This window comes from Podarcis cretensis, assembly GCF_951804945.1.
Source record: "Podarcis cretensis genome assembly, chromosome: 6".
Taxonomy (NCBI): domain Eukaryota; kingdom Metazoa; phylum Chordata; class Lepidosauria; order Squamata; family Lacertidae; genus Podarcis; species Podarcis cretensis.
The window spans coordinates 3867028-3894487 of NC_137175.1; the positions used below are offsets into that span (position 1 = coordinate 3867028).

A 27460-nucleotide genomic window follows, 5' to 3' on the forward strand; every position below is an offset into this window, starting at 1 on the left:
TGGTCCTTCAATAATTTTTTTTTGTTTTGTTTCGTTTTAATACGAGAAGAAGCAAATCCACAATACAAAATTTAAAAATCAGCTCATAGTCTCCCTTTCTCTCCCCTCCCACCCCACCCTCCCGTATTTCCTTCTTCCCACCAAGACAATGAACAGCGGTCAGGGGAGTGGGCGTCAAAAGGCAGTTGGTGGAAGGGGTGAAGCTGCCTTCTTGCCCCCACCTGCCCCGTCCTCTTCCTCCCCGGGGGAACAAGAGGAGCTGCAGGCAGGCAAGGAGGCAGGCAGGCAGGCAGGAGGTCAATATACGGGGCCCCTCCTCCTGCTTTCCACCCACCCCCTGCCCCGCCAGTCTTCAGACAGATGCACACGTACAAACACACATGGCTGTTACACGATCCAGTTGCCTTTTAAAAAACGAAATTCACTTGCGATGGCGAGGCGGGGAGGGCGGGCGGCCAGCAGACGGAGCCCAGCCCGGCTGAGCGTCCCAAGGTCATTTCTCCTTCTTCCCTTCTTTGGCATCTCCCGGGGGCAGCTCCTTGGGGGCAGAGTTCTCCTCGTAGCTGGGGAGAGACGAGAAAGAGGGAGGGAGAGGGTGAAGTCAGGCTCACAGCAGGTCGGGCAGTTGGCGTCTTGGCAAGGTAGGCACAAGATCCAGCTGGGAGCTCAGCTCTGCCCTGGGAGACAAAAACTGCACGCAGAGTTGGGGCAAGGACTAAGACCCTCGTACCTACGGGACCGCCTCTCCTGGTATGCCCCGCGGAGGACCTTAAGGTCCATAGACAGCAACACCCTAGAGGTCCCAGGCCCTAAGGAAGTCAGATTAGCCTCAACCACAGCCAGGGCCTTTTCAACACTGGCCCCGGCCTGTTGGAATGCTCTGTCTCATGAGACCAGGGCCCTGCAGGATCTGATTTCTTTCCGCAGGGCCTCTAAGACAGAGTTGTTCCGCCTGGCCTTTGGCTTGGAATCAACTTGATTCCCTTCCCCTCTTTTTTCCTTTCTCCTTCTGTGATGGAACTCCTATTTGGGGATTTCCCTGGCTTTTTTCTTGCCCACGTAGGACCAGTCTGGATAGTTGGCCTTGGTGAAGACTTGACGTTTCCACTCCAAAAAAAGTTTTTGATTTGAGTTTCCACTGAAATGAGGCTGTATTTTAATGTTTTAATGTTGTATTTTAATCTTGTTTTTAAGTTGTATTTCAATCAATTGTTTTTATATCAGGTGTTAGCCGCCCTGAGCCGGGTCTTGGCTGGGGAGGGTGGGGTATAAATAAAATTTATTTTTATTATTATTATTAAGGGACGGAAGTTCCCAAGCACAAAGGCCAAAGAGGCCTCTTCCTTTTCTGAAACCAAAATGATTAGCCGAGTTTCTAGCCCTTAAGGCTCGGAAGAGAGGTATAGAAGCTACGAGGGCAGATTCTGCAGAGAAGTGCAGCTGGGTGCTAGGAGACGACCTCCACTGGGTCTACCTACCTAACTGTGATGTCTGCATTGCAAGGGGGCTGGGCTAGATGACCTTTGGTGGTACCTTCCGATTCTACGGCTCCATTAATCAATACCTTTGTCCCCCCACCCCATGCCTTGCAAGAAAAGGCAAAAGGAACTTAAGGAGCTTGAACTGTCCCAGAATTCAGACCTTTTTCCCGGGGTGTGTGTGTGTGCTGGATTAGAGTTCACCAGTGACATCATTTTCAAGCAGAGAAGGGAAAGCCCTGCCTTATTCCCAGCCCCCAGCCCCCACAAAAAATGCCTTTGGCCATTGGGCTGTTTGAGAGGTCGCAGCTCTGCACCCTTCCCTGCCTCTAAGCCAAGGCACGGCCCTGGCAAGGTTTCGCAGATCAGGCCCATGAACAAAGCAGATACTCAAACAACAACACCTGAAGCAGAGAACGAATTCTCCCGGCCTTCCCTGGCTCTGTGTTATGGGGGGGGGGGGGACAGGAAACGGGGGACAAGAGTGGGGAGGGCTCTTAGCAGCAGGGAAAGAAGCAAACCCAAGGAACCCCCTCAACGCATCAACGGCGCCTGCGTGGGTGTGTTCATTCTGCTACGCCAAGTGGGACAAGGGCAAGTCATGGTGGAGGCAGCCCTGTGCCAGCTCCACGGCAGGCTGCGCCAACGACCAAGGGCGCCATTTTTCCTGTGCGAGCCACACTGGAGCCAACGAGGCTGGGCAAGAGCGCAAGGCAGCTCCGGAGCAGCAGAAACTCCCTGCTGGTTTGTGCCCGGGGCAGTTCGCTGTGGGAGGCATGCAAGCCACCATAGCAGTAGCAGCAACCTCTGGGAAGAGCGGCCGGAGCAAAGAGAGTCAGTTGCAAGAGGACCCGAGACGAGATGGGTGGAAGTGGCCTCGCTTCCACCACCTTCTGTCTCGAGGATTGCAGGGGGTTGGACTAGATGGCCTTTGGGGAGCCCAACCCCACGATTCTGTGATTCTAGGACTGGGAGCCTAAGCGCAACCTTTTCCCAGGCCGCTGGAGGGAGACAAATTTATGGTGTCCAGCCTCCCCATCTACTAAATTTGGCTAGCGGGAACTAAGGGAGAGAAGGATGCGGACCACTGGCCAGGCAATAGGAACCACTGGTCCTTCACGCTCCTGAATGCCAACTCTGACCGGAAGCAGCTCTCCAGGGTTCCAGGCAGATGCCCCCTGGGGATCGAACCGACAACCTTCTGCATGAAAAGCAGGTGCTCAGCCACAGCCCTTCCCTCCGAGGCGTCTCCTGCCCCAGCTCCCCACTCCCGATCTGATCCTCGGCTAGCTGCATTTCCACGCCACCTCCTGGCGGAAACAGTTCTACTGCAGAGGTGCCTTGGCAACTCCGCATTTCGCTGCTGGGTCGTCGTGCCATTTTTATGGGCAAAAATCTGGGGCTCAGGGCTGTAGCCAATGCTAGTCCTACTCAGTGCAGATCCACTGACATAATAACTCCGGTCCATTTCAATGTATCTGCTCTCCATATACCGTAGATTCCGGCATATAAGATGGCTTTTTAACCCCGGAAAATCCTCTAAAAAGTCGGGTGTCGTCTTATATGCCGGGTATGGGTTCGCTGGGCAGCAGCAGTGGGCGGCGGGCTCCGCTCCGAACCAGAAGCCGCACAGCGAAGCTGCCGCATATAAGACTGGGCGTATAAGTCAACCCCCCAAATTGGCAGCTGCCAATTTGGGGGGGGTTCATCTTATACGCCCAGTCGCCTAATACGCTGGAATCTACGGTATATAACTTTTTTTAAAACCCAAATAATGTTGACTAGCAACAGCTCTGCCGCATTCCCAGAAGCGTTTTCTGCAGCCCTGTCCACCAGGCATTAAACCCGTGACCCTTCTTCCCCAGCCGCAGACCAGCCAGCTGTTTTGGACTACAATTCCCATCAGCCCCTGCCAGCTCAGCCAAGCCCCCCATTAGCCCTAGCACCGCATGCCTGTGCTGACTGGGAGTTGTAGTCCAGCCTTGCTGGAGAGCACCAGACTGGAGACAAAGGACCTAGGTGCAACCAGGACATTATGGGGTGGTTGTGGGTGCACATCTTCGTGTGTAGAAAGAGGGGAGAAAGGACCTGTGGGTCCCTTGTGGGCATGCATTTGCAGAAGCTGCCAACTCAAGATACCAAGACCCTCCCCCCCCCACCCCTGGGGTCTAAATCTTGGATCTCCCCCTACCTGGCTACACAGGCAGGCCTGAGAGAGCTACATGGCGCTGGGGTTTTGCTGCCGGCGTCTGTGGGAGCAGGACAGTGTCTGCTGCATGGAGTCAGCGAGGCTGGACGGAGACCCGGAGACGCTAGGGAAATGGGTGAGCCTTGGGGTATGGGGCAAGATTTCGGCGGAGGATTCGTAGCTGCAGGGAGAGAGACACAGACAGGGCAGAGAGAGGAGGAGAGAGAGAGAAAGGGAAAGGCTTAGGAAGGGCGGCAGGGAGAGCGGCTGCATAAAGGGAGATGGCACAGAGACGCAGCTTTCCCCCGCCTCACCTGGCTCTACTGCCAGGGCCAGCATGGCCGGGCGACAGATGGAGAACCACCCAACAGAACAGCCCCAGCCCCCCACTCTTCCACCATCGTTGCTGCTGTCCATCTGTCCTGATAGACAATGGAGTGCACCTCCAGGGGTGAAGTCAAACCACTGTGTTGGCAAATCCCCAGGGTGCAAGCCTGGGCAGGGTGGATGGAAGACCTGGGCTGCCCAGATGAAAAGACCCCCCTCTCAGCCTCGCTAATACGGCCCAAAGGAAAGCAGAATGAGACACTTGGCCCCAGCTTGGCTGCAGGGATTGCAGGTGATACAGGTTACACGGAAAGGGGGAGGATGTTAGGATACTGATATTCCGTTCCACCTTAAAACAGAGGTGTGGATTGTTGCTATGTCACATGCCTGTTTACACTCCCGCACAGCTTGCTGGGACCTTCCCGTTTGTGTGTATAGCTATTGCTTTTGCTGCTTGCTCTTGGACATGAAAAGAGAAGACATGTTTGTGAATAAACTGCCTATAAATATGTTCTCACAGCCGTCTCCTGCCACTTCTGTTTGAGCAGTGTTATTTACTATGCTGATTAGAGCTGTGCTCCAGCTTCTGAAGCTGTGGATTGCTGTTTCATGCTGAGCCAAGGACTGGATATCGCCCGGCTGCCAGCCAGTGGGCTGGAGCCAGCTGGGGGCTTGCAAATTGCCCCCGTTCCCTTGGAAGCACCCCAACAGCAGACAAGGCGCCACCCAGCCACCTTAGGGATTCCACTTGTGTAGGCTTTGCTTCTTAACTTTTTATTCCCCCTCTAGATGTCCCACAATGCAGCAGAAGTTGAGGACCAGAGTTTTCCTTCTCCTAGATGGGCTACCTTGCCAGGTGGACGAGCCCTTTCTGCCCCTACTGTTGTAACCCTCCTGTCCCAAATACAAGGAGGAACGGAAGGAAGGGAGGGAGGAGATGCCAGCAACCTGCTTGGCTCAGGAGCTCCCTGTCAGGGAAGCAAACCAGGCGGTGGGAAAGACAAGGAGGAGGAAGAGGAAGAGGAAGATGAGGAGCGCCACGCTCAGCTGGTGAAGATGCAGGGAAGGAGGCCAGGTTGGGGGGAGGGTGTCTTGCCTAAGGGCCCTCCAAACCTTGCAGCTGGCACTGCTCCACGGCTGCCCAGGTGAGAAAAGGTCAGAGTGGCGAGGGCAAGGAGCCCAGGACCAAAGGCGGGACGTGGCAGCCTTGCTCTGAAAGCAGGGCCACGAAGCAAAGGTATTCTGAGCCCTCAACGAGATGGTGTCCGGGTCTTTTGACCACAGGAACCTGTTTCTCAGATACACTTTCATTCCCGTCCAAACTTCTCTCTTCAAGGAAGCTCAAAATTCACTGGAAAACAGGTTGAAAGCAATTCTGTGCCCACCTGCGCCGCTATGTACAAATGTGCTCTGCGCTTCTGAGAAACACTTTGGCTTGGGTTTTTCTGTCCGATGGCGAAAGGCAAAGGCCAGCCCTGAAGTGTCCCTTGTGCCTCGGACACGTGGAGCTGGCAGGGACCAGCAGCCAGAGCTACCATATTTTTCGCTCTATAAGACGCACCCAGTTTTTAGAGGAGGAAAACAAGAAAGAAGAAAGCAACGCAAAGTCTCTTGAGTGAAGAGGCAGGAGCACTCCGGCTGCGCTCAAGAGGCTTTGCGTGGCTTCAGCGATAGCTGCGCGGCCTGCATTCGCTCCATAAGACGCATACACATTTCCCCTTACTTTTTAGGAGGGGAAAAGTGCATCTTATACAGCAAAAAATACGGTAAATTGTTCAGACAGTTGATGCAAGTTTTAATCTGTTTTCAGCCTATTGCTGTTTTAACGCTTTGAGCAACTTATTGTTGCTAATCTTTCTTCTGGGTGATTTTCCTTTTGGTAAACCGCTTTGATGGCGTGTGTGTTTTAACAATCAAGCGGTATATAGATTCTATGAAACAAAATAAATAAATAGCTTAGTGGGTGATCTCCCAGGTATAAACACCATCAGTTCATCGAGGCCCTGCAGGGCAAGATATCAGGCAGGACCCCAAATTCCTGCCATTGACACCCTCCCCGCTTGCCCCAGCCTTTCATTCAAAGTGACACAGGCAAAAAACCCAACAATGGTACACAAGAAATCCTCCAGGAATGGCTTGATCAGAAGAAAGGCCCCCCTGGGGACTGGAGGGGGCAGGTACCCTCCTCACAGCTTACCCGGGGTGAAGGTCAGGGTGCCCCGAGAGGTGGGAGGCCAGCTGCTGTGCCGCATCAGACCTGTCAGCACCCCCAGGAACCGGCTGCTCATCAAAGCCACCTGGAAGAGGGCCGAGGGAGGCCACACAACACCTGCCGGGATTCCTGGGGTGGGGGGCCCTTCCGCTCATCACTCTCATCACCAGCTCCTCTTCCTTCCCACCCCCTCCAAATCCCACAGCACTTCCAAGGAGGTGGGGTGGGGAGAAGCACGCAAGGACTGGCGCAGAACCACACAGCTGCTTTTCCACATCCGCAGATTTCGCTGCCAGCCACGCAGGGACCCCAGAGGCACTCGGACCCCTTTGCGAACCTGTGGCGGAAATGGGGAGCCTGACCCACTTGCTCACCCCCCAGTTGTTGTTTGGGGGGGAACACCCCTAAATTGCGGCAGACCCAGGGATTTGCGTATTTATTTGTGGGAGGCTGGCTGCCCATCACAGAGGGACCCTGATTCTAGGTGGTTCCGACCCAAGAAGAAGCGAGAACAACTGACTCAGAGAAAGTTTCTTGGCTTGTCTTCTTACCCCGAACCCAGCATGTTTGAAATTGAGCTGAAGTTTAAGAGGGAGGATTTTCTGCACATGTTCAGAGGCACGCCTCTGTAGTTCAACATGGCTGGATCTAACAAGGCCCTCTGTCGTAACCTCTCCAACACTCAGGCCATCAGTGACAAGTTTTGCTACCCCACGGGCAGTGTCTGCACAACGGCTTCACTGCGGAGGAGCAAAATACACACCAGGAGGCTTTAGTTTGGTCAGAATCGAGTAAACACTTCCAGATTTAACGCTAAATACATTACTTCTGGTAAACGAGCCACCATAGCTGCTAAAAGACCATGAAAATTTGTGTCCAGGGCTTTTTAGACTAGTCATGAACTATCTGAAACCAAAGGTGCGCATTGGTTGCCAGATGTGAAATAGATTGGTATTATTGGTTTTAACTTTTAAAGACCTACATGGCCTAGGACCCTCGTACCTACAGGACCGCCTCTCCTGGTATGTCCCACGGAGGACATTACGGTCTTCAAACGAAAACAACTTGGAGGTCCCGTGCCACAGGGAGGTTAGGCTGGCCTCAACCAGAGCCAGGGCTTTTTCAGCCGTGGCCCCGATCTGGTGGAACGCTCTGTCGCAAGAGACTAGGGCCCTGCGGGACTTGACATCTTTCCGCAGAGCCTGCAAGACGGAGCTGTTCCACCAGGCCTTTAGCCAGGGCACAGCCTGAACCCCTCCTTTGGTAATCCTCACAGAACTCTAGCCCAATGGTTGCGATCAATTTGATTTGAACTGATTTTATAATGAATTGATTTTAGAATGCTGTATTACTTTACTGTTGTTAGCCACTCTGAGCCCAGCTTCGGCTGGGGAGGGCGGGATATAAATGAAATTTTATGATTATTCTTGTTGTTGTTGTCGTCAGCTCTCCTACCCCACTATTAGCTCAAGGCTGCAGCTTCCTGCCCCTTGGGGTTTTATCCTCCTCCCATTCTGTTGAGCTGGGGAACAAGGAGCAGCGCCATGCAGGAGAGGCAGGCAGCGCCACAAGCCCCCCACTCCCTGCAGGGAAGAATCACAAACCACAGGTGCCTTGGCCACTCCTGGCCTCCGTGCCACTCTCAAAATGCTTTTGCTGAGCACAGGAGAATGGGTTTGCTTATGCTGCAGCAGATGTTTGGGTCCACCGCCCTTGTATTTCACCTTTGGGGCATCTGCTTGGCCACTGAGAGAAGAGGATTCTGGACTAGATGAGCCACTCACTGGCCATAACCCAGCAGGTGCTTCTCATGTTCCTAAGGGTCATGCTGGCTGGGGCTGATGGGAACTGTAGTCCAAAACATCCGGAGGGCACAAGGCTGGCAAAGGCCAATTCACTGACTCATGACAGATGAAAACGCTGATAACCACCAGCAGATGGGATGAGGACAGAGTGCCTCCAGTGTGGCACTGGTGGCGTTCAGCTTTCTGGCTCGACCCAAACGCTGGCTGGACCCATCCCCACCTGTACCTTTTAATGTTGTATTTTAATCTTGTTTTTTAAGTTGTATTTCAATCAACTTGTTTTTATTATTGGTTGTTAGCCACCCTGAACCCGGTCTCGGCTGGGGAGGGCAGGGTATAAATAATAATAATAATAATAATAATAATAATAATAATAATTACTATTACCTCCTTTCAGAGGCCTACTTCACACTCTGAAAACCGCCGGAAGGAAACAGGAGCTGACTCAGCTGTGCCCCATTCCCCGCAGAGACCCCCAACCCGGCTGGATCTACCCGGGCAGAATTGCAACTGCCGTGTGGCTGGAAACCATCTCTTACCTGAACATTTCTGCCACTTCTCCCTTCACCAGAGCCACGAGGAGAGGGAAGCCGATGCAGGCCGGGACCAGGTAGAGCAGGGCAGGCTGAGAGGGGAAATCAAGGGGGGTGGGAAGCGTTAGAAGGGAGAGAGGGGGCTGGAAACGGGGTTCGGGAGACAGACACGGGCTGGGCCAAAATAGGGCACAGAGTGGAACTACAGGGGCACAGCGTTAGTGTGGAGGGCCAGGCTTGCCGCACCCAAAGGCAATTCACCGTTTCACACTCACAAGTCTAAGGAAGTCGGAAGGTCAAGCGTAGAATTACAAACTGAACACAGGGATTGCAGTGGGCCTGCAGGGGCGGTGGGGTCAGAGTTGCCAAGCCAAAGGCACCAAGTGGTTTAAGTGTCAAAGGCAGACCCCTGACCTGGGCCTAAAAGGAACTTACGGTCTGCAAATAAAAACATCTTGAAGATCCCAGGCCACAGAGAGGTTAAGCTGGCCTCAACTAGAGCCAGGGCCTTTTCGGCCGCGGCTCCAATCTGGTGGAACGCTCTGTCACAAGAGACCAGGGCCCTGCGGGACTTGACATCTTTCCGCAGGGCCTGCAAAACAGAGCTGTTCCACCAGGCCTTTGGTCAGGGCGCAGCCTGACCCCCCTCCTTTGGCAATCTGCACAGAATTTTGCTTATTGGGTTGCCATAAATTTGATTTTAATTAATTTTTATAATGAAATGTTTTTAGAATCGTTGGATTATTTTGATTGTTGTTAGCCGCCCTAAGCCCAGCTTCGGCTGGGGAGGGCGTGATATAAATAAAATTTATTATTATTATTATTATTAAAACAACAGTGGTACCTCGGGTTACAGACGCTTCAGGTTACAGACTCCGCTAACCCAGAAATAGTACCTCGGGTTAAGAACTTTGCTTCAGAATGAGAACAGAAATCATGCTGCGGCGGCACAGCAGCAGCCGGAGGCCCCATTAGCTAAAGTGGTGCTCCAGGTTAAGAACAGTTTCAGCTTAAGAATGGACCTCTGAAATGAATTAAGTTCTTAACCCGAGGTACCACTGTACTTGGGACAGCAATTCCCACCAGTCCTGGCTGGGTTGGTGGGAGTCCAGCCTCACCTGGAGGCAGCAGGTTGGTCTGACCCAGGAAGCTAGAGCTCAGGCCATGGGACAGCACTGGCCTCTGGGGTCAGGCAAGCCACTCTTCTCAAAACACTTGCCTTACTTGTAAAACGGATCTGGGTGAAGCTTCCGACTAAACATCAATAAAATTTTTCGGATGGTGGGAGCCGTTTGACAAGGGAACGGACTACCTCAAAAGGTGGTGGGCTCTCCTTCGCTGGAGGTCTTTAAGCAGAGGCTGGATGGCCACCTGTCCTGGATGCTTTGGCTGAGATTCCTGCATTGTAGGGGGTTGGACTAGATGATCCTCGGGGTCCCTTCCAAATCTGCAATTCTATGTTTCTGTGAAGCAGATCTCAGCTAGCACCAGGGAACTTTCCAACTTTCCCTCTTTGAGGGAACCAAGATTTGAATCAACCTCCGTTATTACTGGCCTGGCTGGCAGAGGGTTTTTGGCTGAAGGGAGATCGCCATTTGCTTTCCCCCCTCAGGCAATAAAACCCAGAAGAGGGTCACCTTCCATGAACCCTTAAAGCCGGGAGCCCTCTTAAAAAGAATACCCAACAAGCCAGCTAGGATTGGGGCAGCCGTCTCTCTTTCTGGCCAGCTGGGTCACTGGTGAGATGCCCAGAGGCAAGCCTTCGCTGCTGTGCAGGGCTGTTTGCTTAGAAACCGTGAGGTCTGCACCTTTTACAAGGGAGCAGCCGTGCATCCCAGCAGGACACGTAGCTATCATGATGCTAGTGGGCTGCTGGAACAGAGCCAAACTCCTCATTTCTCATCTGCCCCTCCCCTTTTCCATCTCCAATTCAAAGGACTTCCTGCTCTCCCAGAAGAGGCAACCGACTGTCGCAGGCAGGTAGGTGGCCCCTTTGGATGCAGGTAAAAGCAGCTCACCTGGGCGTGTTTGAAGATGTGCATGATGAAGATGGTGAGGCCCAGCCCTAAAATATAAGCCATGAAACTGGTGTAGAAGTACGTGTGCGTGTTCCTCTTGAGGCTGTCAGGGAAGGAAGCAGAAATGGGAGTTACGGTGATCCAGGGGCACGAAAACAGCCCACCCAACGCCATGAACAGCCAAGAAAAGTGTCTCAAAGAAGCAAAGAGATACCATCAGGTCACAAAGGCATGACCAGAGAAGACCTGCAGGGTCCTTGTTCCCCAACCCACCTTACCCTCCAACAAGAGCCGCTCTTGGTCCCAAATGGAATGTTTTCCAAGAGCAGACTTTCACAAAAAGGGCATCACTCAGCAATACAGGATTGCCAGTGGTGGTCTTTTCCACATTCACCGGGGGGGAGGGGGGGGCAGGGGGCTTACCTGATGTCAAAGCGCAGCAGCAAAGCAATGAAGATTCCTGGTTCGGGTTGGGAGAAGAGAAGAGAGTGGAAGAGTCGCGGTTAGGGCTACAGGGAGGAGGCTGTGCCAGGCACCCACCCACTCAGCCACACTGCCCTCCTCAAGACGCCCTGCTCCTAATGTGATCTGTGAGGCCGCAGCACCCCCTTGTGGCTGAAAGCAATATCAAGGCAACTCGCTGGGACCTCTGGCAGGGATAGACAACAGGGCATACAGCTCTTAGGAAAGGGAAAAGGAACAGAAGAGCTCTGCTGGATCAGGCCCATGGCTCATCTACTCCAACATCCTATCCCACACTGCAGCCAACCAGATGCCTGCAGGGAAACCCTCAAGTAGAATACAAGCGCAAGACCACCCTCCCCTCTTGTAAAGGTAAAGGGACCCCTGACCATTAGGTCTGGTCGTGGCCAACACTGGGGTTGCGGTGCTCATCTCGCTTTATTGGCCGAGGGAGCCGGCATACAGCTTCCGGGTCATGTGGCCAGCAGGACTAAGCCGCTTCTGGCGAACCAGAGCAGCGCACGGAAGCGCCGTTTACCTTCCCGCCGGAGCGGTACCTATTTATCTACTTGCACTTTGAGGTGCTTTCAAACTGCTAGGTTGGCAGGAGCAGGGACCGAGCAACGGGAGCTCACCCCGTCGCGGGGATTCGAACCGCCGACCTTCTGATCGGCAAGTCCTAGGCTCTGTGGTTTAACCCACAGCACCACCCACGTCCCGTCTCCCCTCTTGTAGTTTCCGGCAACTGGGGAAAAGGCTATGTTTTAGCAGAGGCTGGAATGAAAACTTTTGACAGGATAACTCACCTGCCAATCTTCTGGTGTCAAAATAGGGCCAGGTGATTGGCAGGCGGATTATTCCCTCCCACCTCCAGGGAACTGGCCTATGGTCTGCCCCCCCGCCCTGCCCTGGGCCAAAAAGAGTTCCCCACCCATGCGCTATGGAATGTGGGATGATCAGGTGACTTTCTAGCTCCACTCCATTTCTCTGCTAAGCCTCCTTCCCTTTCTCCAGGGGTGCAGAAGCTGCCTCCTTCTTTCCAGCTGACAACCAAGAGCAGCAAGCGAGAGCCAGAGGGGCCGTTCCATCGCACTGAACCGTCGCACAGTCACACACTCCCCGACCACCTTACCTGGGATGACAATGTCCCCCAGGCCCAGCATGGCAAAGTTGTCGGCCTCCAAGCCCTTCTCTAGAAGATCTTGGGGGAAAACCACTGGGAGAGAGGAAAGAGGGGAGAAGAGGAGTTAGGCCCATGGCAGGAGACAGAGAGAGAGAGAGTCCAGGTTTGTCATTCAAAGACTATGGCAGGTTTGCTTTAAACACACACTGGTAAAAGGGCAAAAGATTTATATGATCTGTAGAAAAACTGGAAAATATTATAATTTTAGAATATCTAACTGTGAAGATACACAAAATGAAAGGGTTTAAGGTCAGTGAGAAGGAGGGGGGTTGGTTTGAGAAGATATTGAATTATTTGGGCAGGTTTGAACAATTTGGGGCAATTAAAATGTTAAAAGTTAAATAAACCTTGTGGAGGGAGGAGTGTTAATGTATATAGAATTGTACATATGGTTGATTTGAATATGTTATTATTGATTATGCATACCCAATGTATTAGCCGCCTGGGGGGCGGGTTGACTGTGTTTTGGTTGTTGGTAAAAAAAATAATAATAATTTAAATTTTAAAAAATTAAACACACACTGGTGCCTCTCCCGGTACAGGAGGTCCCGAGCTTCAAGGAGATTAGACTGGCCTCGACCAGAGCCAGGGCCTTTTCGGCACTGACCCCAGCCTGGTGGAATGCCCTGTCGCAAGAGACCAGGGCCCTGCGGGATTTGACATCTTTCTGCAGGGCCTGCAAGACAGCTGTTCTGACAGGCCTTTAGTCGGGGCCCAGTCTTTTTTTGTTATGACACCCAGTACGTAAGTGGCCTCCCTAACCCTTTCCAACAGCTCATATAAGATCAGCACAAATAGTTGGGCCTGGTGAGCATTCAATGCTCCCATCCCCTATAGTTATAATCCGTGGGTTGCTGTCTGATTTTATTCTGCTCCAAATTTGATTTTAAGATGTATTTTAATCAATTGTTTGATTTATGTTTTTAATGTATCATACTTTGATGTTAGCCACCCCGAGCCCGATCCTGGCCGGGGAGGGCGGTGTATAAATACAATTTATTATTATTATTATTCGTAAGGTTGGGTACGATGGGATTGTGAGCACCCAAAACAGACAGTGGCCCTAGAGCGACAGGCTAAGGAATGAGCCCTATCTTTCCTCGCTGGGCTAATATTGCACAGTGGGAGGGGTGGACCAGATCCCACCGCCAAACTTTTGACAGGTGGGCGGGGCTGCCCAGCAGCCACCTGACACCAAAGTGAATGGACTCCAAAGCCACGGCAGTGAGCCTTTACCTGCCTCATACCTGAGGTTGGGGCAGGAAGGAGTGGTTTTGAGGGAACTGGCATCGCAGGCCAGTTCAGGACCTCTGTTGGGTTGAATTAGCCTAGATTTACCAGATGTCCCCATTTCCCGGGGACAACCCCCGGATTTGTGAATAAGTCCCCGGACAAATTCCATCCCCAGAATGTCCCCGGATTTCATCTAACGCAGCAGCGGCAGTCTCAGCAGCCCAGAGCAGTTGGCTCTGGCTGGCTTCAGGAGCTGCTCGGAAGTCTCCATATGACGGTGGTGCAGGGGCTCAAAGATGCAGCTTCCGGGCTGCCTCCACCTTCCCTGACCCCAGCAACTAAGCTGTGAAGGGAGGCTTCATGCTGCCTATCGGAGCAGCCGCCCAACTCCTATTTGCGTGCAAGCAGGAGCGGGGCGGGGATCTCTCAGCTGTGAAGGGAGGCTTCACACTGCCTATGAGAGCTTAGTGCAAGCAGGAAGGGGCAAGGATCTCTCAGTTAGGCAACGGGAAGCCTCCTTTTCCAGCTGAGGGATCCCCGCCTCCTCCTGCTTGCATGCAAGTGGGAATGGGATTGGGGCTGCTCTGATAGGAAGGGAGGCATTGCGCTGCCAGAGCCTTGCCGCTGCCACCCGGTCCTCCTTCTCCACCTTCCATGCCTGACGCACCGCACACCGCTCCCCCACCACTGAAGAACCAACACCTCAGGGGCTGCCCAGGCTCATGGAGAAAGGAGATAGAAGCTTTGGAGTAAGGGGAAACATGGCGGCCGCCCCTCTGCCACCGCCATCGCAGCAGCATCAGCATCCCGAACAAGTCGTATTTATTTATTTATTTATTTAAAGTGTCCCCGGATTCATTGAAAAAAATCTGGTAACCTTAAATTAGCCCCACGAGATGGAGGCTTCGCATACCCTGCACTACGAGAAAGCTTTCTCTGTTGCTCAAGCTGCGGCGTGGCTCAGCTAGCCACCGCTCCTGCCGCCAAAGGTTTCAAAAACCAGGTACTCACATTTTATGGGCGCCTCAAAGGACTTTGCGACCGTCACCATAACGTTGGTGCCAAAGACCTAGAGAGGAAAGAAGAACGGTGAGGAGGAGGATGAGTGCAGCTTAAGCATTCACACCACGGCAGCCACCCAATGGAGACCAGGCCTTCCTTAGGAGAATAACTGTCTGCATCCAGGAGTGGGGCATCCAGGGTTGTGAAATGCTCTCCCAGAAGATTCATAAGGAATCCTCCCCATTAACTTTCAGGCATCTCTTGAAGACTTTTACATGCTGAAAGGCCTAGGCAATTGTTCAGTGTTTTCTTGAGCAGATGGTTACTTTAATGATTGTGCTTTACTGATTTTAACATTTTTCAAAACAGTATTTCGATATTGCTGCACACGGTATTTTATGGTGCACAGCAACATTACAGGGCTTGGCAGAGACCAGGGTTCGAATCCCCAATTGGCCATGAAGCTCACTGGGTGCGACCCCGGAGCAGTCACCGCCTCTCGACCTAGCCTAACTCACAAGATTGTTGGAAGGATTAAAGGAGGGGGAGAAGCACGTGTGCCACCTTGAGCTCCTTGGAGGAAAAGGCTGCATATGAATGTGATAAATAAATAAAACAGAACTGGTAACACAAGAATGTAAGAAGCCACACGGTGGCATGAACTCTGCCATAGATCGCCGAGGAGGAGCCAGTGCGGTGTAATGGTTTGACAGGGACCAGGGTTCCAATCCCCACTCGGCTATGAAGCCCAGCGGGTGACCCCGGGGTCTAGTCACTGCCTCCCAGTCTACCCTACCTTACAGGGTTGTTTTGAAGATAAAACAGGGGGAGGAAAACTATGAGCCGAGGGTTTTCTGGCGGTTCCCTCATTGCGAGAAGCAAAGCTACAGGGAACCAGGCAGAGGGCCTTCTCGGTAGTGGCACCCGCCCTGTGGAACGCCTTCCCAGCAGATGTCAAAGAGAAAAACAACTACCTGACATTCAGAAGACATCTTAAGGCAGCCCTGTTCAGGGAAGTTTTTAACGTGTGATATTTTACTGTATTTCGGGTTTCTATGCAAGCCGCCCAGAGTGGATGGGGAGGCCCAGCCAGATGGGCGGGGTATAAATAATAAATTATTATTATTATTATTATTATTATTATTATTATTATTATTAAGAACACCACACCTCAAGCTTCTTGCAGGGAAAGTGGGCTATAAATGCAGTAAGCAGAAATAAAGTACAGTGGTGCCTCGCAAGACGAAAAGAATCCGTTCCGCGATTCTCTTCGTCTAGCGGTTTTTTCGTCTTGCGAAGCAAGCCCATTGACAGCTTAGCGGCTTTTAGCGGCTTATCAGCTTAGCGGATCAGCTGATAAGCGGCTTAGCAGCTTAGAAAAAGGGGGGGGGAGGGGAAAAAAGTCGGAAAAACTCGCAAGACATTTTCGTCTTGCGAAGCAAGCCCATAGGGAAATTCGTTTTGCAAAGCGCCTCCAAAACGGAAAACCCTTTCGTCTAGCGGGTTTTCCGTCTTGCGAGGCGTTCGTCTTGCGGGGCACCACTGTATTTAGAGAAACTCTGAGAAACTCTCAGCACTTGCTTACCCAGAAGACATCGTAGACGAAGAGCCCCCCGAGGAGGATGCAGCCGGTGCTCACATTGTTCAAATGCAGCAGCTCCACCCCGTTGAGAGAGAAGGCCAGGCCAAAGAGGTTGTTGGCAATCCAGTGCTGGAGGAAGGGCAGGGAAGGTCAGAACCCAGCATATTATTACTATTATTACGATTAAATTTACATATACAGTGGTACCTCTGGATGCGAGCGGGATCCGTTCCAGAGCCCCGTTCGGATCCTAAAGAGAACGCAACCCGCGTCTTGTGTTGCAATTCCATTTACTTCCGGGACGCGTTCCATTACTTCCGAGTCACCATGGAGTGCAACCGGAAAACGTTCAACCTGAAGCAACTTTAACCTGAGGTATGACTGTATATTTTAAATATAAATATCATATACATTTCTATATCCTATATTTTATAAATTATTATAATTACTAAAATTACTATTACGGTGGTACCTCAGGTTACATACGCTTCAGGTTACATACGCTTCAGGTTACAGACTCCGCTAACCCAGAAATATTGCCTCAGCTTAAGAACTTTGCTTCAGGATGAGAACAGAAATCGTGCTCCGGCGGCACAGTGGCAGCGGGAGGCCCCATTAGCTAAAGTGGTGATTCAGCTTAAGAACAGTTTCAGGTTTAGTACGGACCTCCGGAACGATTTCAGTACTTAACCCGAGGTACTACTGTATTATTAATTTATTTATGCCCCGCCTTATCCCCTGACAGGCACTCAAGGCGGCTTACAGATAAAAATAAAAAAGGTAAAAACAGCAGGGGAAAACCATCATTAAAAGCAATTAAACACTGCTAGGGTTAAATCTCTTCCCTCCCTCTCCCAAATCTATTAAAAACATAGAGATAATTACAATAAAAACAGCACCAGCGCAGCTCACCCCCTTGCTTCCCCACCCCCCCCAGGCACCCCCAGAATTTTAGGCAAACAGGAAAGTGGTGCCCAGGCTTTGCCAGGTGCTGGGCGTACCTTTCTCAACAGGTACCAGACTCCAACGATGCTGCTCATGGCCAGGCACACGAGGTCCTTGGTGTCGAACTCGTAGTTGACAATCTCTGCAACAAAAGCCACCACGCCGTTTTCACCTCTATCAGCCTCTTTTAATACAAAGCAAGAGTAAGGGATGGGCAGCACCCAGGCAAAGAGCTAAGAGAAGCGACGCTTGTTTTCGCACCTAGATTATAAGCTCACAAAGCTGGCTTAAGACAGACCGCTGACCCACCTAGACTGTTGAAGGTTTGCAGGCAGAGAGAGGGAGAGGGAGAGGGAGAGGGAGAGGGAGAGGGAGGGGGGAAAGAGAGAGAGAGAGAGAGAGAGAGATCTTACCCAGCCCCACTCTCCAAAATCCAGTGAATGGAAATGGTGGATCTTGCAAATAATGCACGCTGTCACTGAACTATGGGTTGGGGGGCGGGCCATATACTCTGCAAGCAGAAGCACCCACTTAAGAGAGCTTTTAGATATTCAGCTAATTCTCTGACTGTATGTAGTTGTTTTATCTTTGTTCTGATTTTTTATTATTATTATTTAAAGCACATCATTCCACAGGTGTATGCCGCCTGTGTGGGCATAGAAACAGCAACAGTGGGTGACGACTGGAAGACAAGGGCGCCTACGACACTTGCCCGGTATATTGGCCATATTGAAAGAATTAGAAACTCCAGGGAGAGCCCGCTGGCCAAAGCAGAAAACTGCAGGCAAGGCTACTGATGGCCTTCAGGTTGGGGAAAATCAGGAAGCAACAGGCAAGCCAGGGGAAATGTAGGATTTGAACAGGAAATGCTTCGGGTGGGAGTTTGAGCTGGCTGGCAGAGAGGGACTTACCTTCTTTACTTTCCCCAGAGCCCTGAGTGAAGAGAAGCTGGTACTGCTTGTTGGGAAAATTGACGGGGAAGAATTTGTTCATCACGGGGCTGAAATCAAGAGCAGAGAAGGGACAAGGTGACTCCTGAAGAACCATGGATTACTGTATTTTAATATTTTGTTGGAAGCCGCCCAGAGTGGCTGGGGAAGCCCAGCCAGATGGGCAGGGTATAAATAATATATTTATTATTATTATTATTATTATTATTATTATTATTATTATTATTATTATCAAGAGAGGAGGGCAGCGGGGTGTCACCCACTAAGCATTCCTGCCGGCCTCAAGTTTAGCTCAAAAGCCTTCAGTGAGTGCTCGCCCCAGTCAGGTGCCTAATGCACACACATGCAGCGGAAATTGAGCCAAGCTTGTATAGAGGCACACACAAAAATTGGCTCCAGGCAAGGAAGTCTTGCAAACCATGGTTTCCCTTTTGGGACACGTTTTATACTTGAACAAAGTGGGCTAGTAACCTGTGTGAGGTTATTTGCAAGGCCTAAACCACCCTCTGCCATCGCCTTTAAGGACAGGTCAAATGACGCCCTCAGGGATGTCCTTGTTCATGACAACAAAATACGGGAGGAGGTCATGTTTAAGAGCTGAGTTTCCAGCATCATCACCAGCCCCACACTAAGAACCAGCTAAAAAGAGAGGCTCAATATTAAGCTGACCCAGAGAGCTTAATTTTGAATTTGTTAAGAAACAGCCAATTTATCAGCTGCACTGTGCATCTTTCATTTGAATCCTGATGGGGCCTGGTGGGAAGGGATTGGGGCCTTATTGCCCCCAAAGGCAGCTAATGTTTTATTGTTTTTTTGTACTGAGATGCAAAGACCCTGGAATTGACCACCACCAGCTCATTAAAAGTAGCGTTCAAAGAGCGGGTATGAACTCCTTTTTCAAGGCACAATTTGGCAAGGATTTTAGGAAGACCCAGCCATGCCATGATAGATGCCAATACCATCCTGCTTATTGGGTGTGGTGCTTTTGCAGAACAGTGGCCGCTTCAACAAAGATACAAAGCCAAGGATTTAAGCGGATCGCTTTGCCAAGGAAAGATTTTGATTTGCCTCTTCACCCAGTGAATGGCACTGCAGACTGCTGAAGTTCATTGGCCGGCTGTGTTATGTTCCTGTCTCCCATGTCAGAGGGACGTAGAACACCCTGAAAAGGGGACTCCCAGGAGACACTTGAAAAGCACTTCCTAGTTTTGCTTGCATGGCTTTTCCCTGCCTGGAATGCACCCTTCAACTCTGATAATGCCCCTTGCCAGCCGGGATGGAGGACAGAGAGGCAGTAGAAACTAGGCTTCTACATTAATTGTTCCACCCACATTTGCTTTCGGTCCCACCCGCCGCTGGCATGTGGAAATGCAGCCCTCAGTCAGAAAACCCCTGAGCTGCAGAGTCAGAGACATGCTACCAACCTCCAGCTCTGCTAACAAACCTCTGATCTCATCCCTTCTCCTCCTCATCCCAAAACGTTAGTTGGTTCAAACAGAGGAAAATTTATTATATGTCTGAGGAATGGAAGAACAGTTTTGGAAGCAGCCAACTCTGGAATAATATTAGCTAACAGTGTCCACTGGGAACGCCCCAATGTCCGAAAAGCAATTTCTGAAGAGATCTCTGGCTTCGTTTGTTCTAGAGCGAGAAATGAAGGGAAATTTATTGAGATGTGGGGAGAGAAGGAAGAATCCTGTAAGGGCAGGAAAGAGCTGAGAGGAGTGAGGGATAACTCTATTAGATGAAGCCATATTGCTCAGCATCCCCAGCAGAGGCCCTCTAATTTTGCTTTAAAGAAAAATGCCAGCTAAGTTTAGGCTGTTTTGCTGCAGCCGGCAGGGTTCAGATTTGTTTTTCTTTTAAATGGAATTGCAACACATAGTATTCAAGCCATCTGTTCTCCTTCTTTTACCTGATGGTGTGGGAAAGGGCAAGGATCCCCAGGACAAAGAAATACATGGAGAGCAACAGGTTGATGTATTCTTGAGAGAATATCTAGAAGACAAGAAAAAACAGTCAGGTTAAACAACCTGCTTTCTAACTATGCAACGTGTCAAAACAGAGGAAGAACAACCCAGAAGCATAATTACTGCTTTTAAACTTTCACATCTAAGCCAGAAGGCTGTAATTTTGCTTTCTTTTAATTTCTGACAGATGTGAGCAGCTCTCCAGATGTTTCTGACTACAACTCCCATCAATATGCGCTGACTGGGGCTGATGGGAGTTGTAGTCAGAAACATCTGGAGGGCACCAGGTTAGAGAAGGCTGTCTTATGCCAGACCAGGGGTCTGACATAAATATGGGGGTGCATCATCTCTGCCCAGTCTCATTGCCCAGATCAGATGATTTTCTTCTCCCCAGGAGAAATATGTGTGTTCTTTTTCATGAATTTTCTAATAGCGCTGCCTCTAAAGGTTAATTCCGTGCTGGTTGGGAAGAAGTTCTTGACTGGAAAAACTCTGTGATAGTTACAATGAAAGCTTTCTGATGTTAGAACCAGTAACCAACTATTCTTAGGTCACCTTGATCCACTTTTGCAGTTGTTCCTCACAAAGGCCTCCATTCTCCTGACCTCCAACACAGCTTATCTGCGTATCTCTAAGATACAAATCCTGTGCGATGAACAAACAGTCACCCTGGAAACACCAATTGCCAGTTAGAATTATTCCATTTCCTTTCCTGCCGGTACAGGCTGTGATTGCCAGTTGCCCAAGGCTGGCTTCATCTGGCAGAAATGCAGCAGGAATCCAGGAAGTTAACAATCTCCGAGGCCAATCCATCACGTCTATGACAATGACCTTTCTATTTCAGCAGGCATTTTATGACTTCATGATCCATTTCAATTTCTTTTATCCACTGTATGTTTCCTGTAATCCAATTGTATACCCGATAGAAATTCTGGTGATTAAACGGTATGCATACAGTTGGAACGAAATGAAACTATATATGTTCAAATATATAAAAGGATGCCACATAGAGGAGGGAGAAAGGTTGTTTTCTGCTGCTCCAGAGAAGCAGACACGGAGCAATGGTTCCAAACTACAAGAAAGAAGATTCCACCTAAACATTAGGAAGAACTTCCTGACAGTAAGAGCTGTTTGACAGTGGAATTTGCTGCCTGCCAAGGAGTGTGGTGGAGTCTCCTTCTTTGGAGGTCTTTATGCAGAGGCTTGACAACCATATGTCAGGAGTGCTCTGATGGTGTTTCCTGCTTGGCAGGGGGTTGGATTCGATGGCCCTTGGGGTCTCTTCCAACTCTATGATTCTATATCCCACCACCCATTTGCACTTGAAATGGCTTAGGCAAGTGGTCACATGAAGGTGCCTTCTACAGCTCCATCTCACCCCTGGCATCTCCAGGATCTCTAGCAGAGGTGCTCAGCCGTCCTACTACCAGAGATCGGGGATGGGGAAGAATTCAGCACCAACCAGAATCCAGACTTCTGGTGGGAATGGAAGCATGTCCATTTCTGCACACCTTCCACACCCAGGGGTTTCCAGTGTCCCAAACAGGTAGATCAGCACCCACTTTGCATGCAACCAGATCAGAGGAGGCAATCTGGACTGGCATGGGGAACCACGCTAGGCCTTGCCTTGCTCCAAGGTATCCTGGATGCCAGTCAGGAGAACAGCACTGGGGAAGTCTCTTCAGGCCTGGAGCACACTGCAAAACTCATTTGATACTGCAATCCCCTCTGGACTTTTACTGGAGCTAAATGGATCTATCTTCCCACTTCCCACTTTTCAGAGTGCAGCTTGGTACCTGCTGTGTGCAAAGCAGACGATCTACCACTGTGCGAGGGGGAAGGGAAACAGGCAATGCAGTAGCTCCACCCTCTAGCTTTTCCAACTAGTATTGGAGGCCCTGCTCTGTCCCATCCTGCGGGTGGTGAAGCTGATGAGCATGAGAAGGCATAGGCAAACTCGGCCTCCAAATGTTTTGGGACTACAACTCCCATTATCCCTAGCTAACAGGACCAGTGGTCAGGGATGATGGGAAGTGTAGTCCCGAAACATCTGGAGGGCCGAGTTTGCCTATGCCTGAGCATGAGGAACGGAGCCATCTTGGTGGTTGTAGAGCCTGAATTATGGAAGACACACACACACACACACACACACCCGCCAAGCAGGGATGGAGCAGGCACCATTTTGACTTTAGACAATGGGTGGATTTTTAAATTTATTTCGGCTAAATAAAGCTGCTGCTTCTCTTTTGTCTGGTCTGCCACTTTTAGATATTTTGGTTCTTTTAAAACATTATCCTGTTGTCTCAGTTGATATTTCAGTGGTGCTGCCTTTATCGTTCCATTACACTGCTTTTAATTCTGTGATTTTGTGTTTCATTCACTTTACCATGAACATAGTTTTGGGAAATCCTGAATAGAAAGGCTGGATAAAATAGCTAAAAGCTGGAATTGTCCCCCCCCCCCAGTATATTACACTGTTTGTACAAGGAGACCCTCTTCTTATGGAGACTTTTCGAAAGCTGGAAACCTCGAGCTGGCAGATCCAAGAAATGAAAGACCTTCTTCTACTAGCATCGGACAGCATCCACCTGCGAAATGCTCAGCACCCCACAGCTCCCAGAGGCCCGATGGAGACACCACACTATTGCGAACACTTTGGACGGGAAGGTTTCTGCCACTTCCCCCTTCCCAGTAGCGATTCTGCTTCCTCTACACCCACAAAAGGGAGAGTTATTGGATTAGCTGTCAGCCAGCAGAAGGCTGCAATAAGATCCCCAGTGGTTTTACTTACTTTGAAGAAGAGATAGAGGCCTAAGAGGGTGCAGCTGGCAACGATAGGAAAGCGGGCAGCATCTCGGCTGGTAATGGTCTCCGGCATATCCGAAGCATTCTAGAGGAAAAGTTGGTCAAATGTTAGCCCCTTAGGGCGGGAAGGATACCTTATTCAGAACTCTAGAAGCAAAGATATTAAGAATACAGTGGTACCTCTGGATGCGAACAGGATCTGTTCTGGAGCCCCGTTCGCATCCTGAGCAGAACTCAACCTGCGTCTGGGCATCGCGATTCACCGCTTCTGCGCGTGACGTCATTTTGAGCGTCTGCACATGAGCGAGCGGCAAAACCCGGAAGTAACCCGTTCCGTTACTTCCGGGTTGCTGCGGAACGCAACCCGAAAATGCTCAACCTGAAGCTACTTTAATAATAATAATAATAATAATTTATTATTTATACCCCGCCCATCTGGCTGGGTTTCCCCAGCAACTCTGGGCAGCTTCCAACAAAACATTAAAAGCTTCCCTAAACAGGGCTGCCTTCAGATGTCTTCTAAAAGTCTGGTAGTTGTTGTTCTCTTTGACATCTGGTGGGAGGGCGTTCTGCAGGGCGGGTGCCACCACCGAGAAGGCCCTCTGCCTGGTTCCCTGTAACTTGGCTTCTCGCAGTGAGGGAACCGCCAGAAGGCCCTCGGCGCTGGACCTCAGTGTCTGGGCAGAACAATGGAGATGGAGACGCTCCTTCAGATATAATGGACCAAGGCCGTTTAGGGCTTTAAAGGTCAGCACCAACACTTTGAATTGTGCTCAGAAACGTACTTTAACCCGAGGTATGACTGTACAAGAGCCTGCTGGAACAGGCCAATGGCCCATCTAGTCCAGCATCCTATTATTCCTTAGATGCCTTTGGGAAACTAGCACGCAGGATTCAAGCACAAGAGCCCCCACCCCCTCCTGTGGTTTCTAGCAACTGATATTCAGAAGCACTGATATTCAGAAGCCTCTGATAGCCCTCTCCTCTGCCAAAAATTTGTGCAATCCTTTATTTAAAGCCATCTAAATTGGTAGCCATCATTGTCTCTTGTGGGAGCCAGTTCCATCGTTTACCTATGCATTGCATGAAGGAGTACAGTGGTGCCTCGCAAGACGAAAAGAATCCGTTCCGCGAGTCTCTTCGTCTTGCGGTTTTTTCGTCTTGCGAAGCAAGCCCATTAGCGGCTTAGCGCTATTAGCAGCTTAGCGGATCAGCTGATAAGCGGCTTAGCGGATCAGCTGATAAGCGGCTTAGAGGCTTAGAAAAAGGGGGGGAAGAAAAAAACCCCGCAGGAACTCGCAAGACATTTGTGTCTTGCAAAGCAAGACCACAGGAAATTCGTTTTGCGAAGCACCTCCAAAACAGAAAACCCTTTCGTCTAGCGGGTTTTCCGTCTTGCGAGGCGTTCGTCTTGCGGGGCAACACTGTACCTGTCTTGAATCTTCCATGATTTAGCTTCACTGGATGTCCACGCGTTCTAGTGTTACAAGATAGCCCATCAGCCTGGACAGTGACCAATGTGCTCTTCCCTATTTCCCACTGGAAGCAGAATAACTGCCATGTAGGGCAGATATTGCATCCACTTAACCACATCTGCTTTTACAGCCCTCAGGAAACTTGAGCAATGGGGTTGTCAGGCACACTCAGAGGCAAATTAGTTTCCCTATTGGAATGCGTCATATGGAAATTTGCTCTGATACACTCACACAAACACCTTTTGATTGTTTTTCAGCTTCTTGTTCTGAAGACTTTTTTGTGACAAATACGGTACCTTTCGATGCATCACTACATGGCCAGTTGAGGTATCAGCCTGCAATTATTTTGTCACTTTTTAATACGACATGCTGGCTCAATCCACCTGCTCCTGAGAGTGGCTGGGGAAACCTGTTGTTATATCAGACCTGAAATAGTCTGTGGACAGTCGGCATCCCTTCCAAAATTCAGAAAGGGAAACTGAAGGAAGCTGGAAGAGAACAGGTTCCCCTTTTGTTTCCAGGCTCATAACTTCTGTGAGTATGTTTGCAAGGGTGAATTATACCACCTCTAAAGAAATTAGCAGGTCTGACCATCTTGGCCTGGAGCCACCAACCGATTCCATGACTTACTTTATGCCCCACAGCTTCCAGCACTAAAACAACAGATGTTAATTATGTATCAGGTGAAGTATTTCCTTTTTTAAAAAAAATGATTCCTGCCAGCCTCAGTGCACGAATCCAAGATTGCCCACATGGATTTTTCTTTCTTATCTGCAGCCTACACAACACTCACAATTTCATAAAGGGAAACGTACAGAAAGGGGCTAATGTAGCATATGCAAAACATGAATTCTCTACAGAAGGAGCTCGTCAGCACACAGCTAGCCACAGCTGCCTGCCCAAGGAAGCACTCAAGCATCTAAGGAGGAGGGGCATGCTCTCCACTTTGGCCCTGTTGCCTGCTAACACGTCAGTTGGCCTCCTTCCTTCCGTCCCAAGTTCTCCCCAAGGTGCACACGCAAGAGCAAAGGAACAAAAAGTCCTGTGCAAAATAGGCCAGCACTACTGCATGTAGCAAAGTGAATCCTTTTTCAGCTTGGAAGGGAAGAAACATTTGCTGGAGTGCATGCTTTTCACACACACACAAACACACCGCCCAGAAGGGTGTGTGTAAGAGGCTATTCAGGTACTGGGAGGAAGCGAAGACACCTGCTGCAAGCCCAAAGACTGGAGGGGGTGTCAGGGATAATTATTATTATTATTATTAATATTATTATTATTATTTATACCTTGCCAATCTGGCTGGGTTTCCCCAGCCACTCTGGGCGGCTTCCAACAAAAAATAAAAAATACATTAAAACATCAGTCATTAAAAACTTCCCTAAACAGGGCTGCCTTCAGATGTCTTCTAAATGTTAGATAGTTGTTTATTTCTTTGACATCTGGTGGGAGGGTGTCTACAGGGCGGGCGCCACTACCAAGAAGGCCCTCTGCATGGTTCTTTGTAACTTGGCTTCTCGCAGTGAGGGAACTGCCAGAAGGCCCTTGGAGCTGGACCTCAGTGTCCGGGCAGAACGATGGTGGTGGAGACGCTCCTTCAGGGAGTCAAAGAACACAAGAACCCCATGAACATAATGTCCCTCTGTTCCCTTTCACCATGTGGTGCTATTCAGGGGTAGACTGCCTCTGTGTGCAAAGGCTCCACTTAGCCACCATGGCTAACTACGGCCACTGGAACCAACCTCCTTCACAAGAAACATGGAACCTGCTTTGATAGCAAAGCAGGCTCCCTCTAAACGGAGTTTACTCTCTTGCACCCGAGGCTTTTAAACAGAGGTTGGACGTCCACCTGGCAGGGGTTCTTCAGCGGCCATTCCTGCACTGCAGAGGGTTGGGCTGGATGGTCTTCTGGGATCCCTTCCAGCCCTATGATTCTATGGGAAGCTAGTAAACCATTTACCCAAGTCAAGCCTTTACCAAAGGTGTCGTGGGCTTTGAAGACCCTCGAACTCAGGACACAAGGGAGAAACGTGCGAAGAGGAAGGCACGCTTGGCAAATTCACACTGTGATCAACTTCCACCGGGGAACCAATGTCCTCAGTGTGGAAGGACGTGTGGATCCAGAACTGGCCTCCACAGTCACTTACAGACTCACTGTTAAAACCGTGTCTATGGAAGACAATCTTACTCGGCTACGATCTTACTCCCACCAGATGTCAAAGAGAACAACAACTACCAGACTTTTAGAAGACATCTGAAGGCAGCCCTGTTTAGCAAAGCTTTTAATGTTAGATGGAAGACTGCATTTTATTTTTGTTGGAAGCTGCTCAGAGTGGCTGGGGAAGCCCAGTCAGATGAGAGGGATATAAAAGGTAAAGGTAAAGGTACCCCTGCCCGTACGGGCCAGTCTTGACAGACTCTGGGGTTGTGCGCCCATCTCACTCAAGAGGCCAGGGGCCAGCGCTGTCCGGAGACACTTCCGGGTCACGTGGCCAGCGTGACATCGCTGCTCTGGCGAGCCAGAGCCGCACACGGAAACGCCGTTTACCTTCCCGCTGGTAAGCGGTCCCTATTTATCTACTTGCACCCGGAGGTGCTTTCGAACTGCTAGGTTGGCAGGCGCTGGGACCGAGCAGCGGGAGCGCACCCCGCCGCAGGGATTCGAACCGCCGACCTTTCGATCGGCAAGCCCTAGGCGCTGAGGCTTTAACCCACAGCGCCACCTGCGTCCCCTATGAGAGGGATATATATAATACTAATAATAATTACGAGTGATTGCCAGAGAAGAAAAAGTCAAACCATTAGGTCCACCTGGCCCAGTAGTGCCTGCACCGACTGGCAGCCGCTGGATGGAGCTGCAGGCGGGGGATCCTTCGCAGCCCTACCTGGAAATACCGTTTTGGGTGTTCCCTGAGCCGGGGGCCCGTTTTGCATGCCAGGCAGATACCCTCTAGCCCCCGAGAGCTGCGCCTCCCCCTCCCCCTGCTCCACGAGCCCCCCTCATGTCTCGTGGAGTTCCGCCGGCCTCCCACCTGCCCTGGCCGCCGCGCTGCCCCTCCCCCCGCCTCACCTTCCCCTTCGCGCAGGAGACGGAGCGCAGCGCCCCGAAGAAGATGGGCAGCAGGGCCATGAGCACCAGGCTGCCGTAGGCCAGCGCCACGCCCTCCGGGGTGGCGGGAGGCCGAGCCCCGGCAGCCCCGGCCGCCGAGGCGTCGCCGGCCCCGCACCCGTTGTGCGCCTTGGCCTCCTCCATCGTCTCCAGTCCCCAACGCAGTCCGCACTTCCGGCCCGG

The 27460-nt window shown here is 50.7% G+C and overlaps 1 protein-coding gene across 4 annotated transcripts; it reads right to left on the reverse strand.

The window, feature by feature from the left end:
* HM13 (histocompatibility minor 13) lies at positions 1-27460 on the reverse strand. 4 transcript variants are annotated; one of them, XM_079979703.1, is made up of 13 exons: positions 27239-27460; positions 22680-22778; positions 19834-19916; positions 17880-17968; positions 17025-17152; positions 16027-16152; positions 14451-14508; positions 12156-12239; positions 10985-11021; positions 10562-10664; positions 8550-8635; positions 3670-3847; positions 1-563 (listed from the first exon to the last, which is right to left on the reverse strand). In XM_079979703.1, exons 1-12 carry the CDS (start codon positions 27419-27421, stop codon positions 3697-3699), a joined length of 1227 nt encoding a protein of 408 aa, XP_079835829.1. In that variant the 5' UTR covers positions 27422-27460; the 3' UTR covers positions 1-563; positions 3670-3696. The 4 variants fall into 4 exon arrangements, with proteins under 4 accessions (XP_079835829.1, XP_079835830.1, XP_079835831.1 ...); XM_079979704.1 differs by having other exon boundaries at positions 17025-17110; positions 27239-27459; XM_079979705.1 differs by lacking the exon at positions 3670-3847 and having other exon boundaries at positions 27239-27456.